We start from the raw sequence: 20,113 nt of genomic DNA on the forward strand, positions 1-20,113 counted from the left end.
ATCCTCCTGAGACCCCCCGCCCCAAAAAAGCTTTGTGAATTTAATATTTTTTTCATGTCATTACGTTGTTTAGATCATAAGAACAAAATGGAAAAATACAATTTTTGAAAAATTATATTTTATTCATATTTTATTCTATGTCCTCTGTAGAGGACACTAGGACTCAGTTTTTCTAAAAATAAAATAGCATTAATAGACATCAAAAAGGCAAAACAATGGGATTTTTTTTTTAAATCACAAATCACTTTTTATACTAAACTTTGTTTAAGGATGATTCTCAACTTATAAAATATATAACAAAATGATTTGATATACCATTTTGTTTTATGCAATATGTGTGTAAACATTTCCATAAACCCCCATTAAACATAGTGTATCTATACACTGTATCTAATTTGTATATTAATGTGTTGCTGTTGGGACAGCATGGTGAAAAAATTATTGTCGTAAAGGGATTAATAATTGGCCAGATTTTCATAATAATATCTGATATTTCATAAGAAAATTGATATATAATTTATCTTCCTATTCAATAGTTATGTCTCCCAAACATGCTTTTAGCCCTTTATAAGGCACTCATTGAAATACTTGGAAATTCAAAATTTCAACCCTGGAGTGTTATTGGAGGTTATTAAAAGACTTTTAAACTTTTGTGACTTTAAAAAATATATATAATTTTTATGTTGAAAATCAAGGTCAATGAAGTTACCATATATGGTTCCTCGCCAGTCTATGGTAATTTTTATTCCAAAAAGCATATATATTTAAAATATCAGAAACATATATAAAATATTAATAAATACATGAAACCTATATAAATTTAATATATTTTTTTATTTAGGATTTTTTTTCTTTTATTTAGAAACTTTTTTTTTTTTCATGTGCCATAACATGTCCATTTACTTAGGCAACGACTTCATGGTACTTGATGAAGCAGTTGCGTTCAGCACAGGTGGACCTTACAGACCCTGCAGACCACATTTGACCTCAAAATGTTCCCCTTCCTGCTGCAGTACTTGCAGGTCTGGCAGTTGGTGTAGACAGGGGCATGGAACAGGGACATGTCAAACCGCAAAGAAGCATCTGAGGTGTGGCTGCGGTGTCCCTGGATAGGCATGGGGATATCAACAGAGGTGCTGGGTGCACATGGAAATGATGAGCTCCTTCGGGGGCGAGACATAACTGGCCTCTGGCTGCTGCAGCTCCTAAACACCTGGATCCGGAAGTTCTTCAACGACAGGCCATCCACAGCAAGAGCCTTGATGTCCCGCCTGTACATGATCTAGGCATTCGTGAGGCTGACATCTATTGCATATGCAAACATCCACATGTACCACCTCTTGGATTTCATGGGGGTGCGGTAGAGGTGGACCAGCATGTCACTCTTGTCAATGCCTCCCATGTTGGCATTGTAGCTCTTGATGACAGCAGGGCAGCTTACCGGTTCCTTCCTCTTGGTGTCACTGCAGTACCAGTAGACTGAGGACATGGGCTCCACCCCCATGTCTGTTGACAGCAGAGTGACGACCCTGTTGTCCTTCCACCTGAGGGCAAGGATCCCATCATCACTGGTGACGTAGTCATACACACCACGAGGGACAGCCTTTTTCTCCATGTCTTTGATGGACTTCAATGGAGGGTTGCCTAATGCATATTTTGGTGTCCCTGGCTGTCCCCGTGTACCTGCAGTTCAGATACCACACTATCTCCAGGCTGGTGAATAAGTTGTCCGCAAAGATGGCTGTGGTGGTGGAGTAGGACATGGTGCTGGCAAGGACGGAGACTATCTGGCTGGTGACACCCATGGCTTGTTGTTCAGACATCATGGGGACACCGTGGGCCTTCAGTGTAGTTTTGCCCTGATATAGCACCAGGTCATGAATGAAGCCATCCTCAGAAGCCCTGGCAAACAACTTAAATCCCCATTTGTCCGGCTTGCTCTTGATGTATTGCCTCAGGATGCCAGCTGTCTTGCCTTTGTAGGCAACCATAACTTCATCCACAGACTGTTTGGGGGTCTGTGGCTCACTCCTGAAGACAGTAACCAGGAGGTTGAACAGTGGCCAGACTTTGAAGAATCTGTCGATGGTGCCAGGGATCTGGGTGTTGTCATTAAAGTGGACAAGCCTTCTCATCAACCTGAACCTCTTAGATGACATGAGGTTTGCAACTTGAGGGACCCTGGTCTCCATTGCCCAGTAGTCATCAATGGAGGGCAGCTCAGAAATCCCCATGTAGAGCGGGATGGCCACAAAGCTCCTCACTTCATCTTCAGTAGTGGTGAAGGTGGTGTTGACGTCCTTCTGGGTTGCATATAAGTTGGTTTGGTATGCTATATGCTTGATGACATGGGGGCTGAAGTACTTGCTGAAGTAAGTATATGGAGTCTCAATGAAGTCAGGGGGAACGTGTTGGTACTCAGGCAGGGCTTGGTTGTCCAGGTCAACCTTCTTCCAGGTGGTTAGCCTGGATGCTGGCTTCCCCTTCTTTGTGGGGCCCTTGGCTTGTGGTGCTGGCTAGTCTTCTTCCTCCTCCTCTTCATTGTCGTCGTCTTCATCCTCAAGCTCCTCCACTGCAGTCTGCACACACTTCCTCTTGGCAGAGAGGCCCGTATCACTCGGGCAGTTGTGGGTGAGTGGGATGAGGTCGGGGTCTGCCACGTCATCGTCTTCCTCATCAGAGTCCTCATCGTCACTGATGGCGGGGTCAGCTGGCACAACCGCAGTCACCCTCTTTCCATAAAAGAGCCGAGTGAGTTTCACTAAATTACCATTGTTCGTTTCGCTGGTATTAATGTTTGTCTGAGGAGGTTGGAGCATAGATCCGTCTTTCAGAAATTACGGATGATACTGAAGTTTGTAATGGCGCAGGCAACTCCTGATTGGTCAGATGCCATGGTGTTACTATCGGTGACGTAGACTGACATCCGTTGATTGGCTAGGAGAAATCCATGTGCTTTTACGAGCTCACGGAGAGACATGTAAACGCCATTATGAATGGTCGATTAAGTTACCGAATAGTTCTTTGCCCGATAAAGGGCTTTAGTCCTGGTGTCCTCTACAGTGGACATATATGAAATGATGTCCTGTTTTGAACACCCATAATATTTTCCAGAGATGTTGCTTTATTCAGATTTAAATGTCAATTACAAAATATAATTATATTTCCATAAGGATGTAAAATTTTTCACTAAATTAAATTTAGCCATTTTTAAAGACCTGGGAGAGGGAGTGGTCCTGGTGAAACTACCAAACATTTAATATCTCTATAAAGCCCTGAATGTGCTCTGTACAGGACATCCAGACTTACAACTGTGACATGTGAGGTCTCAGAGAAATACACTGAAATAGAATATCCACTACAGAGGCAAAAACCCCATATCTGGGTCTCAAGATGATATGGAGGAAAAACTGCTCAATTTTAATTATGCAATATGCTGCAGATGCTGATATTTACAGTATATGATGAAATTCTGATGCTCGTGATATAAATCACTGAGATTTTTATAACAGTACAGCAGATACTGACATAAAATGATCTAAATATCAGTCATCGCTCTATATCTCCAATAATATGTCTTAGTAAGATGAGATTAATATGATCCAAACATATAATGCAATGCAATGCAATGCTGATTGAGAGATGAAGAAATAAACGCTCCTCAGAAGATGTGAGATGAAGATCATTCCTCCGCTGAGGAACAGAGAAAGTAAAGCTTCTGGAAACAAACGCTCCTCAAAAGATCCTGATGATCAGATTTGAGACGCACTGATTTTTCTAGAAAATGATTGATGGAGAATCAAGTAAAGCTGAGCTGCTTCAGTCCAGTAAGAGTTCATCTGGAAATATGACTGCAGTTATTCTGATGTTTAAGATTTGACAGAAAAAGACACTGAAGCAGCAGCTGGAAGTACTAAATAGTGTTACTATATGATACTTAAAGAGCTTTTACTGGAGATTTTAGAGTTAAAAAAGTCTAAACTATCGATCAGAGACAGAAAGCATGCAGCAGATTGAGTGTGAAACAGCTTTAACAGCAAAGTTTTGATCATGTTGATCATTTAGAGGCCTTCAAATATGATACAGTAGGCTTTATAGGGTTAATAATTTATTTTTCCAAGAAGATTTAGAGGATTTATGATCAGGCCCAGGTGGGATCTCTGGATGTTTTTGCATTTTCTCTTCTATTTTTAAAGGGAAAATCTGCAGAATTCTGTGGAAGGGATGTAAATGAACAGAAGTTGAAACTGAGCTGAGCGTATGAGTCTTACTGGTAGCTGAAAGCATTATGAAGCCAAAACTATTTCATAAACTAACACAAAGGCTGAGTTACAGCACTTTCTGCAGATCCCTGTAAAGCAAAGCCGTGACTCCACACAGGAGGAAATGCATTTATCGTGCTTTAAAATAAAGGATCATTAGGAGAAGAGATGTTGGAGTTCTCAAGAAGATCACATGCAGCTTGTAGGCCAATCATTTAATGAAGTTTACAACAGTCGTTCACCACTAAGAGCCAAAAAACAAACTCGATTGTGGACCAAGAGTAAATGTTGCATTGTATTATATTCAAATATAATTTTTTATATCAATATTCTTTACATTTTAATGCAAACATAAAACAATATAAAGGTAATTTAGACATAAAAATATTCTTAAATGGCATGCTTTTCCGATTACCCTCCCTACACATATAGCTCATTCCAAAATGAATATTTTATGCCAAACATATGGTTCATGTGTTGTGTGTAAACCCTGATGTGTTTGTGTGTAGCTCTTCATATGAGAGGTGCTGCCATCTCCTTTGTGTTTGTACTGTGCTAAACTACCTGAGTAAAAAACTAATATATTTAAAATACATTTATTTCATACTTAGTATAGTTCAAATCTATTAACATATTTACTGACATATCGCTGAAGACTTACTAAAAATGATATTAGTACTACTTGTGCACAATGCACATTTCTTAATATTAAGCCTAAAATGTGTTTTATAAGGATTGTATGATCTTTGAATAATATTGGTCTTTAAATGCGTTTAACATGTACCTGAAGTATACTTGCAATATTTCCACTTTAGCACAATCAAATATACTTCAGTATATCTTTAGTTGGACTTCAGCACGACTTCAGCACAATTAAAGTGAATTAAGCATGAAATTACTTGTTCCAGTTTAGCATACTAAAAGTAGAATTGCAGGGTGTTTTTATTAAGAACATTAATATGTACATTTATTTGTAGTATACTTGGCATGAAATAAATGCATTTCAAATCAATTTTAGTATATTTCTTTTTCTCTAGGGTGTAATGACACAAATGTGTAAATACAGTGAACCTGGAGCATTTTGTGTTCATAATGCACAAGATCTCAGAAACACAGGGACACAAACAGACATGAGTCTGGCTATCAGAGATGATGAAGTTATCATCCTGGAATACATTTTTAGTATAAATCTTTCAAAACTGACTGATCATGAGCTCTTGAGGTTGTTCTGTGACCATATAGATTTCAACTTCAGTTAGAAAAGTAGTAATAAAAAAATAAATAAATAAGAGAATGTGCTGTTATTATGAAAACAGAAAACAAAGAACAGTGAATGAAATAATCAAGTCCGTCTCCCAACACTCTTAAACTGCTTATATATTTTTTTATACATTACAATTCAAAAGTTTTGGGTCAGTAAAATTGTTTTATGTTTTTGAAAGCAGTTAATACTTTTATTTATCAAGCGTGCATTAAATTGATCAAAAGTGGCAGTAAAGACATGTATAATGTCACAAAAGGTTTCTGTTTCAAATAAATGCTGTTCTTTTGAACTTTGTTCATCAAAGAATCTTGAAAAATAAAATCTATCAAGCGTTCCACAAAATTATTTGGCAGCACAACTGTTTTCAGCATTAATGAAAATCAGAAATGTTAATAATGTTTTAATCAGTATATTATCATGATTTCTGAAGGATCATGTGACACTCAAGACTGCAGTAATGATGCTGAAAATTCAAAAATCAAAGCAATCAATTACATTTTACAATATATTCACGCAGAAAACAGCTGTTTAAAACTGTAATAATATTTCACTTATTGTTTAGATCAAATAAATGTAGTCTTGTTAGCAGAAGAGACTTCTTTCACAAATATTTAAAAAAATCCCCAATTGTAGTGTAAATTAATATTTTTAACAATTAACCAAATCTTAATAGCTTTTTACATATTAGTTCAAATGCTGCAGCGGATATTTACACTAAGTGCAAATAGCAATGGATCCTATTTACACTGTTAAAATAGCAAGATTTTCTGCTATTTATACTACTTATTGCAAATAGTGGCAATTATCTGCACCTCAGTATTGTACACTGTAAACAAAACACTGTTTTAAGTTTATACAACAAAAAGTTGAGACATTTCCTAAAAAATAAGTTGAGAAAACTCAAAAATCTGCTTAGGCTGGTTGCCTTAAACTTTTAAGTTGGCTCAACTTTTCTTTTTTTTTTTTTTGCAGTGTAGTACATTATAAATCCGTACGCAATAATAATGCATTGAGTGTAAATTATAGTTTTAATTCAAATTATTAAATGGATTCCACCTTATTGCAACAATAAATCCCTCCCCTACACCTACCGTAACCCTACCCGATAATTTTATTTTAAACTTTTTGATTATTTCCTTCATTTTTATTCAAAACAAATGCCTTTCCGATGCGATATGAGATTTGAAAAGGGAGAAAAAAAGTTTGCCAAAAGGCAGGCTCGAACTCGAGTCAACAAGCATGCGCCTTACCATCTACACCACTGGAACTGATGCAGAGCAAGTGTCTTTTATTGTTGACTAACCCAATCAAACGTTGGTGGGTGGAGTTAGTGTAAATAGCCTTTGCCAACAAGGCGGGCTATTAAACTTAGTGTGAATAGACACTCCGGTTAAAATGCCTACACATCAATTGTTTTCTACAGTTCAATTATAAGCAATGCTTTAGTTCATACAGACAGTCTTTTACCTTTGTCATTGTTTGCAGGTTTTTAAATACAATTCACCGTACAACACATCCTTCACATCTAAGCCTCAAATACTAGAGTTTCCACACACAGAACAAACACAGACACGAGAGAAAGATGATGGCACTGTACTGAAGTGAGATAGAGCGCGAGTCTTTTACAGGCCTGATCTGTATTCCAGGTGCTGATGGATTATACAGAAGAACATTTGCACAATTGCAAGCGAACAAAGGAAGCATTCTGAGAAACTCAGAGCTTTAGTTTTACATGCCGATGCCTCTGACCGCAATATAAAACCCTGCGGCTCGCAGGCCTGAGAGCCATTATATAACAGATTCATTCCACGAGTATATGTTCTATAGGTGTTGTATTTTCGCTCCGTTTCCTGACCGATCTCCCGTGAGAGCCTGAGAGCCCTGATGGTGTTCCAGCATATCCTGTAAAGGAGCCGCTGGTCTCGGGCCCTGCAGGAGAGAGCGCCGTGGTTCTTGCATGGGCCGCTGAAGTGCTCTCCACGGACCTCCACCCCCAGCCGCGCTCTCAGGATGTTAGATTAGCTCCTCGCAGCGCTCCAGAACCTACTTATCCTAGCCTGCTTTTCATGGGCCAAGCAGTGGTGGGACCTCCGTGCTCCGGAGCAGCGGCGGATGCTGATTTTATCTGGCAGACTAAAGCGTCAGACAGCGAGGGGCCGCATTCTTACAGCTACTTTCAAGGGTCTTCTGACTTCTACTGCAATTTCTGTGCAGTTGATGGTTGGGATAGCTTTGTAAGAAATTAAATGACTCTGCACAGTTAACAAATTTGTAATTTGCACCTTCTGATCAATGACTGACAATAACTTTACAATTACGGACTGATACTTACTTTTACTTACTTACTGATACTTACTTTTTAGGGAAGTCGTGGCCTAATGGTTAGAGAGTCGGACTCGTGATCCAAAGGTTGCGGGTTCGAGTCTCGGGCCGGCAGGGATTGTAGGTGGGGGGAGTGAATGTCCAGCGCTCTCTCCACCCTCAATACCACGACTGAGGTGCCCTTGAGCAAGGCACTGAACCCCCAACTGCTCCCCGGGCGCTGCAGCATGGCTGCCCACTGCTCCGGGTGTGTGTTCACGGTGTGTGTGTGTGTGTGTGTGTGTGTGTGTGCATTTGTTCACTACTCACTGCTGTGTGTGTGCACTTGGATGGGTTAAACGCAGAGCACCAATTTCGAGTATGGGTCACCATACTTGACAATACGTCACGACTTTACTTTACTTTACTTTACATTTAGTCATTTAGCAGACACTTATCCAAATCGACTTAAAAATGAGGATAATGGAGGCAATCAAAAACAACAAAAGAGCAATAATATGCAAGTGCTATGACAAGTCTCAGCTTAACGTAGTACACATAGCAAGGTTTTTTATTATTATTATATAATAAATAAAACAAATAGAATACAAAAAGAATAGAGTAGTTAGTGTTTTTTTAATAATAGAATTAGAATAGAAAGTGCTAGAGTCAGAGGGTCAAATAAAGATGGAAGAGATGTGTTTTTAGCCGATTCTTGAAGATGAGTAAGGACTCAGCTGCTCGGATTGAGTTGGGCACACTTTAAAAAAAAATCTGTAAAATTTACGGTAAAAAAACGGCAGCTGTGGTTGCCGGAATTCTACCATAAAAAATACTGTAACGACATTTTAGGTTTTACGGTTTTAACTTACATTTACAGTTAAATACCGTAATTTCATTAACTACTATAATGTTAAAATACCAATCTATTGAAGTACTGAAATCTGTTCTGTACCTTTGAAATACACTGATAACCACCAAATGCAGGTGGTGATGAGAAAGTCACATGATGAACCCAAAGCCTATCACAAGCAGCTTTTAAATAATAACATATATAGAAAGTGCACAGTGTCATTCACACAAACACTAAACACCATCATGGTGAGACTCATATTTCAGACTCAACTGAAATATGCTATAAACATTACTTTAACAACATTAGATGTAACATAAAACCCTAATAAACATAACTGATAAGAAACAACTACGAAGAAACAGTTATTTCAAAGAAAAAACTTCAAATTCAAACAAAATTTAAAATGCAACGCAGGGAATTCTGGGAACGTCAGTTTACGTTTTTTCCCTATAAATTTTACAGGAACTTAGTTTTAACCATTTAACAGGTTTTTACAGTAGCATGTTCACAGTTTTTTACCGTTAAAATCACAGGAATGTTTTAGGTCATTCCACCAGGAGGGAACAGTTAATGTAAAAGTGGGATGGCACAATAAAGCGCCGTTCATCATACTTGACCCTTTAAATTAATTTCCTATGGCATCTTTTCGTAAGGCAGTTTTCTCTAACCTTATTAAATGCACACACACACACACACAAAACACAATTTCATGTAACTTTCACAAACAATTACAAGAAGTGGCAAGTAACACACTGAATTAAACATTACATTTTGAAGTAGAAAAACTAAAACTGTACTTTCTTGTATAATTTTCTCCATTAAGGTTTGTTTTATTCAGAATTTATTAAAATCAAACCATTAAATCAATCAATAAGACACACCAGGTTGTTACCAATCAAATACAATCAGTATCAACAGAATCCATCTTTTTAAAAATTCGTTTTAAAAATTGAAGGTGCTGCATGCATTTTTTCTTTTTTTGTGTGCACAAAAATACAATTTTTGCAGATATTTAGGAAACACTATTATGTGCCATTTTGTTGTATAAATAGCCTAGTGCAAGTAGTGTGTTCACACTGAAAACTCCAACAAGAAGTGCACGTTAAATACCTGGGGATGCACTTATTTAACTGAAAAAATTAAGTGTGGAGTGTTGAAAATGCACTGTTGAACACAGTTCATCCACTAAACACTGGAGTGAATAGTGCATAGTGTATAGTATTCATCATGGAGACGGCAATCCCAGAATGCATTGTGAAGAGATTAGTGAAAAAATATATCCAAAGGGAGAGAAATATCAATTACAAGTAAGGGATAATGTACATCCGAATAGTTGTTGTTGCAAAATAAACCTTGACAGGGTGATCACCGTGAAGGGGTTTATCCTGCTTATTACACGGCTGCCCTCCACATAACTAAATAATTGAACACAAAATATTGATATGAGTTTAAATGTTTCATTAGCTCACTAAATACAAAGCTTCTGTGAAGAAAAACGGTTCTTAGAAAATGGCTTTTAGCCAAGATGAGTAAACAAGTTCAAACAAGACAGACATTTAAGGGATAAGGTACAGTCATACTACTTATTATAGTAAATAAACCTCATAAATAATTATAGGGACATGAAATATTGATTTGAGATGAAGCTGTTTTAAAATCTTACCTGTTTATTATCCTATAATCCATTAGTGTATAATCATTCTGGCAAGAAAACGAACACTATAATAAAAATGCACTGTTAATAATACTGAAGTCCTCAGATTTCATTTTCTAATCAATAATTAGTCTATAAGACAGACACAAGATTGTAATGCCGTAGCTTCAGATATCTGGATGAATGTTATTTTAGTCAGGTTAGGCACCAAACTGAATCGAACACAAATTAAAAGATCACGTAATTTTCACAACTCACTACTTTCAAATCTGTTTTATGGAGGTTTTTGTTTACTGAAATGTTTATCGGATAGACGTTTCGTCAGAACAGTCGTTATGTTGTTAAACAACAGTACAATCCACTCTACACGCTGTACTTCAATCCCTCACAGCCTCACTTTCATTCCTGTCAGAAATAAAAAAAAAATGCTGTTAATGTCGCGACTGACTAATCAGAATCAAGCAGAGCGCCTTGTAATAAATGTAATAAATTCAGTATTGAAAAGTATCAATACAAAGTTATGTGTGTGATGATGAGTTGCAAAAAATACTTTCTAAATTGTTCCCTTATGCGTTTCTGTCTAGGATGCTGTCTATGTAGACAGAGTGGAAATGAGCTGATGTCTGCCAGAGTATTTTAGCTCCGAACAGTCAACAACATCATGGAAATGATTCAGTTCCAGTATTTAAAAACAATGGAACTGGTTCTGAATAAGAATCTTCACCTGCAGTCAAATGTAGCTGTCAATCAGAGGCGTGAACGAGGAAGTTCAGCGTGTGTTGACTGAGTTCGGGCCATTGGTTTGCAGGCGTTGACGTGCTGTATTATGGTCTATCAGACTCCAAGACTCACTTTTTCCATGAGTGAAAGAGCAGAAGCGTTTGGCCTCGGGCAGCTCCGGTGTCTGGATTAATCTCTGTCTTTCTGTAGTGTGCGGAGAGAGTTTGTGTTCTCCTCAAGCTCACGTGCATCAATATTTTCCATGTTAACATACTTTGCTCGTATCTCAGTTCAGTGTTCAGAAGAGTGAAACACTGTGACTGTGAGACGCTTTTAGAAACTGGTGCGTTCAATTCCCCTTGGAAAGTCGAATGTAGTTGCGTTGGGAAATCGAAATTACGACGTCAGGTGCCTTCAAATCACTTTGGTGATATACATTTTTTGCATGAAATTCAAAGAGATTTTTTAACTCTGCAAGTACAAAATGATGAATAAAGAATGTGCATTGGATGTGTTTTATGCTGTAAACTGAATCATTATATAGGCTATTCTATAGTAATTGTGCAGTTTAGCCTTGTGCACACTAACACGTTTTCGTTTGAAAATGCCTCTTTTTCTCTCCGTTTTGGCCTGTCTGTCCGTTTTTGCCAAGGAAAACTGAGCTTTCCAAACGCTTTCCAAAGTGGATTAATTTGAAAACGCTGTTTTCACGTTGTAGTGTGGACTGTGAAAATGGAGGCTTTTAAAATTGATGACACGTTTAGTCATGTGACACATACCATTAGATTTCTGTTTATACTGGTGTTGTGCCTGCTATGTGCTATTCACTTTAACACTATTGATACAGATGTGTTACTTTGTACACTCTTCATATCACAGTCCTGCAAAGATGACAGGAATTTTACTGTTTTAACAAACATGATTGCTGTTTATGGCAAAACATGAGGGCAGTTGCGTTTTACATCAGACATAAAATCTTCAGTGAAAACTCTGCTCATGTGCACCGAGGGCAAAAGCTCCTTTAAACACAAAGGATGCTCACACCAAATGCTGATTTAATTTAGTTAATAGAAGTTAATTGATAAAGAAAATTTATTCTGACATAATTTTTGACAGCATCCTCATTTTACAGCATTTTTACACAAGTGCCTAAAACTTTTAACAGTACTGTAGCTTTACAGGTAGCTTTCTTGAAGCGTCTTGGAGACTGCTTCAACACTGGCTCCATGGCCGAGTCCCGAGTTGGGCCTGGCAACGCGGCACTCACCGGGTCCAAGTCACATCGGCCTACCGCCAAACCCTCACCCTGTGGTCAGACCTCTCATTTCTTTGGCCAGGAGTACACCTGGAACAGGTCTTCAGGCATGCTGTGGTTTACACGGATGCCTGCACCACTGGCTGGGGTGCCACGTTCGACGGGCTTGCAGTGCGGGGAGTTTGGACGGGCCCCCAACTGCGCTGGCACATCAATTGCCTAGAGTTGCTGGCAGTATGCCTGGCCTTGATCCATCTCAAGAGCCACCTATGAGTCAATCATGTACTGGTCCACATGGACAACACTGCGACCGTTGCGTACATCAACCGACAAGATGGTCTACGCTCCCGTCGCATCTCGCAACTCGCCCGCCACCTCCTCCTCTGGAGTCAGAAACATCTTAGGTCGCTTCGTGCCATTCACATTCTGGGCTTGCTCAACCGGGCAGCCGACGAGCTGTCAGGAGCTGCGCTCCCCGTAGAGTGGAGACTCCATCCCCAGATGGTCCAGCTGATTTGGAGACGTTTCGGACCCGCTCAGGTAGACCTGTTTACGTCCCTAGAGACCTCTCATTGCCAGTTGTTTTACTCCCTGACCGAGGGAACACTCGGCACGGATGCACTGGCGCACAGCACCTTATGTCACCTGCGTCCAGACCTCTGGAAACTTCATGTCTGGTCCCTGGATGGGACGCGGAGGTTCTAGGTGACCTACCCCAAGAGGTAGTTGACACCATCACTTCGGCGAGAGCGCCGTCTACGAGACATGCCTATGCCTTGAAGTGGAACCTGTTCGTCGAGTGGTGTTCTTCTCACCGAGAAGACCCCTGGAGGTGCCCAATCAGAGTCGTGCTGTCCTTTCTGCAGCAAGGGTTGGAGCGAAGGCTGTCTCCCTCCACCCTTAAGGTCTATGTGGTTGCACTTTTGTTGCTAACCACGACCCCGTGGACGGGAAGTCGCTGGGGAAGCATGACCTGATCATCAGGTTCCTTAGGGGGGCGAGAAGGTTAAATCCTCCACGGCCCCCCTCTATACCCTCTGGAGACCTGTCTCTAGTGCTCAGAGCACTCCAGCAGGGCCCATTTGAGCCCTTGCAGACAGTCAAGCTGAAGTTTCTTTCAATGAAGACTCTGCTCCTGCTGGCATTGGCCTCCATCAAGAGGGTAGGGGACCTGCACGCATTTTCGGTCGACGACTTGTGCCTAGAGTTTGGGCCGGCTGATTCCCAGGTAATCCTGAGGCCCCGGCTCGGCTATGTGCCCAAGGTTCCCACTACTCCCTTCAGGTACCAGGTGGTGAGCCTGCAAGCGCTGCCCTCGGAGGAGGCAGACCCAGCCCTAGCTTTGCTTTGTCCCGTCTGTGCATTGAGATGCTACGTTGACAGGACGCAAAGCTTCAGGACCTCAGACCAGCTCTTTGTCTGTCACGGAGGCCGGCAGAAAAGGAATGCCATCTCCAAGCAGAGGATGGCCCACTGGATAGTGGACCCCATCACCCTGGCTTACCAGGCACAGGGTGTGCCCTGCCCGTTCAGGTTGAGACCCTACTCTACTAGAAGTGTTGTATCATCTTGGGCGTTGGCTCGTGGTGCCTCGCTGGCAGATATTTGTAGAGCTGTGGGCTGGGCAACCCCTAACACGTTCGCTGTGATCAGCGGCAGCTGGAAGCAATAATCGCATGCCAATGTGCATTGGCTCGTTTAGATACACTCGTAGTGGAATGGTCTCTCTAAGCGAGATCCCAATTCGTCGGTCACCCGACGTGATGTCTCCGTTCCCTCCTTCAGGGAACAAGGGTTACATACGTAACCGAGACGTTCTGTTTCTTCATGTCACTCCAGACAGACTGGATGATGATCAGATTAGATGTCAAAAATCTCACTGGATTATTTCAATTAATGGCTAAATGAATGTTTGGAAATGTAAAATGATATTTCCTACTGACATACTACAGCAAAAGATAGAAATAACTGACTTAAAACAATTTTAGCTGCTGAAAATACTAGTTCTGTAATAATTTTATTGTTTCATTGTAAATGAAAACAAGAAAAAAACGAATTTTAACAAATGAAATTTGGAAATTTCCTAAATTTCCCACTTACAAATAGGATACCATTTTATGGTGGCATTCATATGCGTACAGCTTGTTAATTCGATTGTTCTGCCAATATTTGAAAGCAGAATGTTTGTTTGAGTGGCCCAACATGTCAACATCTGATTCAAACAATTAGTGAGTTTGGGGCGGGGCTGTCTTTTTGAGCATTCAGCAAACCTATTAAAACCGTTATGATCTTTAAAGGGATAGTTCACCCAAAAACGAAAATTCTGTCATTAATTACTCACCCTCATGTCGCTCCAAACCCGTAAGACCTTCGCTCATCTTCGGAACACAAATTAAGATATTTTTGATGGAATCTGAGAGCTCTCTGACCCTCCATAGACAGCAACACAACAGCAATGTTCCCAGTAGGGATATGTCGGTATCAAATTTTCATGTTGCGATTAACTGCTAATGCTTTTATCGCAGTATAAGGTATTATCACAATATTAAAATTTAGTTGCAAAAAAGTGATGACTATATAATAAATTATAACATGTTTAATAACTTTTTTCTTATAACAAAAATAACTGAACAGTTAAATAGGCCTGCAATAAAGCAATACACAAAAAATGTATAAAGTTACAAATTTGTACACATATTAAAGTGCAAAAGAATTATAAAGACCAATAGGTATCACTTTACAATAAGATCTCATTAGTTAACCTTAGTTAATGCATTACATTCACAATGAGCAATAGCTACATTTGCTATAGAAGTTAATGTGTTAAAAATACAACTCTTAGTTCATGTTAGCTCATTAAATAACACAGTTGCAGATTTTGATTTTACCAACGTGTCATTAAATATTGGAATTACCTACGATTAATGAATGTTTAGAAGACTTTTTCATTGGCAGTTTATGTTAACTAATGAAGCCGTAATGTAAAGTGGGCTTTGAACAATAAAGAATCAAAACACTTTCAAACAATATCAAGGGCATGTTGTAGTCCAGATTAAAATGTTAAAAAAAAAGTTTGAAAATGAATAGCTCCGCCATGCGCTTCACATCCGTGCCCATGATATATTGACATATATATAATGACATATTCATTATCGTGATATATCGCATTACCGAATACCGGCACATGTCTAGTTCCCAGGCCCAGGAATGTAGTAAGGACATCAATAAAACAGTCCATGTGACATCAGTGGCTCAATTTCAATTTTGCGAAGCTACAAGAATACTTTTTGTGCACAAAAAACCCCCCAAAAAACAACAATTTATTCAACAATTCTTCTCCATGAGTTAACGTCTTCCGCCATTTTGGAGAGTACCACGACGCATGTGCGCGCTTTCTCCTGAACATAATCAACGTTGATTACGTTTTATCAATGTCCTTGCTATGTTTCTGGGTCTGGGAACATTTCAGTTGTGTTGCTGTCTATGGGAGGGGCGGAGAGCTCTCAGATTTAATCTAAAATAGCTTAATTTGTGTTCCGAAGACTAACAAAGGTCTTACGGGTTTAGAGCGACATTAGGGTGAGTAATTACTGACAGAATTTTTGGGTGAACTAACCCTTTAAAGTTGTTTGCTAATGCTGATGGCATATAATGTCAGTTTTAAACTCGCATATTGCGTGTCTGTTGGTAGATTCTTCGTCCCGATGAGCACATTGCTAAGCAGCGTTACATAGTCGGCAAGAACGTTCTGACTAAAGGAACGCCGGAGTGGGTTTCCTTTGACGTCACTGAGACTGTGCGGGAGTGGCTCATGTACAGAGGTAAGTCAACCTTTATCAAACGCTATTACACATTACATAAAGGTACAGAGGTCAGTCCTGTTAATATATGAACTAATGTATGCAGACATTGAATCAGATACCTGTGCTTTGTTATGTAAATGTAACACATTTTGGTTTGCATCAGGTACTTTAGATTGTTGTTGGAAATTGTTGTTGTCAATAGCTGTGCTAAAAAAAACAAAAAAAAACATTGGTGTTAGTTTTACTTAGAAACAGTTTTCACTCAGAAATGTGTAAATTTCACAAATAGGTACAAAAAAGTAGAAAGACTGAAATAATTCTTACTTGTAAAAACATACTCCAGTAATACTTTTTTTTTTAACATTGAGGATGAATATGTCTGAATGACACACACTGTCCATTAAAATTAGGGATGCACGATATGAAAAATTTTAACCGATACGATAACCGATAATTAAGTCCTTCTCATGGTCGATACCGATAAATTCCTATTTTTATATTATAATTTTCATATAATCTGCAGTTTGTGCACCCAGGAGAATACAAAATCTAAGATTCACTGATTAAACTGATATTTTAGTAGCTCTGGCCTAACTATAGCAAACATCAGTCCTGACTCTTCAAATGTTTTTTATTTTTTGTGTAAGGCACCACAATACTTTGTAACAGAAATGGTTTAACAGAATTATGACAGAACTATGGTTTATCTGCAATTAACAACTCATTAACAACAAATTTATATTCAAATATTTCATGCATGTATTCAACGTTTTTAGTGCACGAGGATGAGAAAGTTATATAGTCTTTAAGCAGTGTTGGGAGTAAGGCGTTACAAAAGTAATGCATTACAGTAATGTAGGCCTTGGGCCTGTTTTAGGCTTCTCCTTATCTTTATATTTTAGACATCCATCAATTATTGATGAAAAAAATTGCCGCGACTGTCAAGAGCGACTCTACGGTGTTTAGTGTCCCGCAGCAGCAGCGAGCCGTCAGCACAGATGAAGAGTTCTGCTTCAAATACACCAATAAAGCAAAAGCCCCAGCAAAAGTAATTACCATGAATGTGTCCGCGGGAAATAGTAAGGATTCGCCATCTCCTGGTTAGACGCGCCTTTAGAGAGAAGTGCATCTTCATGGATAACGATTGTATTAAATTGTTTTTGTTTTTATTTATTTCGTTAAGTAGCAATTTAAAGCTTTCTTTAGGTATATTTATCATGTCTGTAAGGCATGTCTTTCGGATCATTTTTGTGAGCGAACGACAGTCGTGCATCACAGATCAGATTTCATTTATCACCTGAGGAGAGAGTCGAGCTGACTGAGAAGAGTGAGGTGAAAAAGACAAGACGAGGGGAGAAGAGTTTCAAAACCAAATGTAAAAGCGCCTGTTTTAAAAATATTTTTGGATGTAATTTTTTCTCATATCGGTCGATAATTTATCGGTCCGATAAATATCGTGCATCCCTAATCAGGGCTCGACAGTGCGAGCATTTCACTCGCATTTGCGACTAAAAATAGATGTGTGCGAACTGGAAAATGTATTTAGGAGCACAAGTGCGAATACAAAACAGCCTAACTTATACAGTAGCCTATAACAAACGTATTAATTTATTCTATTTATGGAAAAATTGCGATGCAGCCTCATATGATTACTTGAGCACAGATGAGAAGAAAAGCGGAGCGAGTTAAAGTGAAGACGCGCTGAATGACGCACATTCGCCACTAGAGGGCGCTGCCGCTGCCGTTACCCCGGTAACCCAGTAAACAAATCAGCTGCGCTACTTTCCTAAAACTGTGTAAATAATGTTTCACACTCACAGTTATTTAGATATTTATATTCGCTTTAGTCTTCACAATAGCATCAAATCATTCTTACTTAAAGACTTAATGAGCTATTTATTTTCAAACATGTTTTCTAAGCTAAAACATGGCCCATCCACTGATCTATAATAGAGAACAGTGGGCCTATCTATATATCAACGACTGATTCGTTATTATTGTTCAGTAACACAAGTTCCATTAGTTAACATGAAAAAAACAATGACTGCATTTATTAATAATGCTATCTTAATTTCAACTTTTAATAATACATTATAAAATCAAAAGTTGTCTTAATATAATTCAATGGAGCTAACATTAACTAACATAGTTGTATTTTTTATTAATCAACATTAATAAGAATATTAACTACTGCAACAATTAGCTATTGCACATTTTTAGTTAATGTTAACCTGCTTTAACTAATGTTAACAAATGGGACCTTACTTACCTATTGTTCTTTCGTTCATTTGAACAATCTTTTGCACTCTAATCTTGAAACACTTGTTTACTTTATATTTTTATGTATTTTTTATGAAAGTCTTTTAGTAAGTTATCTTTAATAAAGTTATTTAACCTGTTAGGACGACAACACTTTTTTTCACTTAGAAATTATATATTGTGATTTAAAAACAAAAACATATACCATGACAAAAGCTTCAATGATTGTGAAAATTTTATACCGACACAGTTTAATAGGATTATAACTAATTACATAATTAGCCTATTAAATAGTGTCTGAAGTAAAATTATTTAAAAACCTTGTGTACTTTCTGTATTCTGATAAATTAAATTATTGTGCTTGTAAATGTCTCTTTGTATCCCCTTATTAAGCTAAAACACCTCATTAGAAAAATTTGCATTGCGCCCCTAAATGTTTTTAATGCGCTCCTAAATTTTTTGACTTAGGAGCACATGTGCTCCTTGGGGAAAAGGTAAGCGTCAAGCCCTGTCCCTAATTAAAATGATAATCATATCAGTGTTTTTCACTGTATGTGGTCTTCCAGTGTGTGTATGAATTTACAGCTGTCACTATAATTAGTGAGAATATTGGCAGTGTAAGTACAAATGTGAAAAAATCCCAGAGTTGAGTTGTGATGAGTGATTCTGACCACACAGAGACAGCTTCATGTGTTGTAATGAGATAAACTGCACCAAACACTCTACTACTGCTATGCACTGCCATATATAAAAGGAAGAATCATTGGAAAATCTTATCATTGAATCACTAGAGTCACCAAATATTCAATCTGTGTAGGAATCACTGGAGTTACCTGGAAAATCTATGCAATGAATGACCAAAGATGAGTTTGCATGAGTTATGAAATATAATGACAATTTGATAAAACATGTTAAAAAATTTCAGAAACCTTCAGAAAGGTAATTGGCCTGAGAGTTCCTGCTCCTTATGAAGAGCCCAAATCTTGCAGATTACCATTACTTTAACAGTGTTCAGTAATGCAGAAGTAGTTTTTATTCAAATAATTTGGCCAGTGTCTCATGTGGGCTAAAATACTGTGAGTAGCATTTGCTCAAAGATGCTGTTTAGGCTGTGAATATCCAAACACACACAGAAACTGGAATGAGATGTTTGTGGAGAAACCGTATCCCAAATCTGTGTTGTCCCACTGCTCAGAGACCAACCTCGGCCTGGAGGTCAGCGTTCACTGCCCGTGCCACACGTTCAGCCCCAACGGAGACATCGTTGAGCACATCAATGAGGTGTTGGAGGTCAAATTCAAAGGTGAGTGAAGAAAACCAATGCTGAAACCAAACATATCCAACATGCAACATCTATCTAATAGATTTTTTTTTTCTAAAGCAGTCCTATTTTGCCCTTTTACAAAACCTTGATTCAGTTTTTGAAGTGTACTAGAATAAGTTTTCATGCTTGATTATTCCATAAAAAAACATTATTTTTCACATATTTTACATTATTGCTGCAACTCTCTTCCCAGTCGGTCTAAAAAAATAATAAAAAATGCTGTTAATTCCTGTATCGTGTGTTGTGATTGGTGAACCGCTTAGAGCGTATTCCGGAAATGTCACACCCCTTACAATAACTGCGAGTTTCATCTGAAAATATTAACAATGGCGCCAATTTTGCCATATCAATTTGAGTCCGATTCAGAACCTGAGAATGTTTATGAACAAGGGGACTGTAGAGAACAGATTTTATT

At 38.5% G+C, this 20,113-nt stretch overlaps 1 protein-coding gene across 1 annotated transcript in view; it reads left to right on the forward strand.

The window, feature by feature from the left end:
• Positions 1 to 20,113, forward strand: part of LOC306850218 (transforming growth factor beta-3 proprotein-like) — a 36,365-nt gene that overhangs the window by 6,587 nt on the left and 9,665 nt on the right. The window contains exons 3-4 of the mRNA XM_079385727.1: positions 16,004 to 16,133; positions 19,570 to 19,677. Coding sequence (XP_079241853.1) covers positions 16,004 to 16,133; positions 19,570 to 19,677 — 238 coding nt within the window. The remainder of the gene's footprint in view (positions 1 to 16,003; positions 16,134 to 19,569; positions 19,678 to 20,113) is intronic.

This window comes from Barbus barbus, assembly GCF_936440315.1.
Source record: "Barbus barbus genome assembly, chromosome: 30".
Classification (NCBI taxonomy): Eukaryota; Metazoa; Chordata; class Actinopteri; order Cypriniformes; family Cyprinidae; genus Barbus; species Barbus barbus.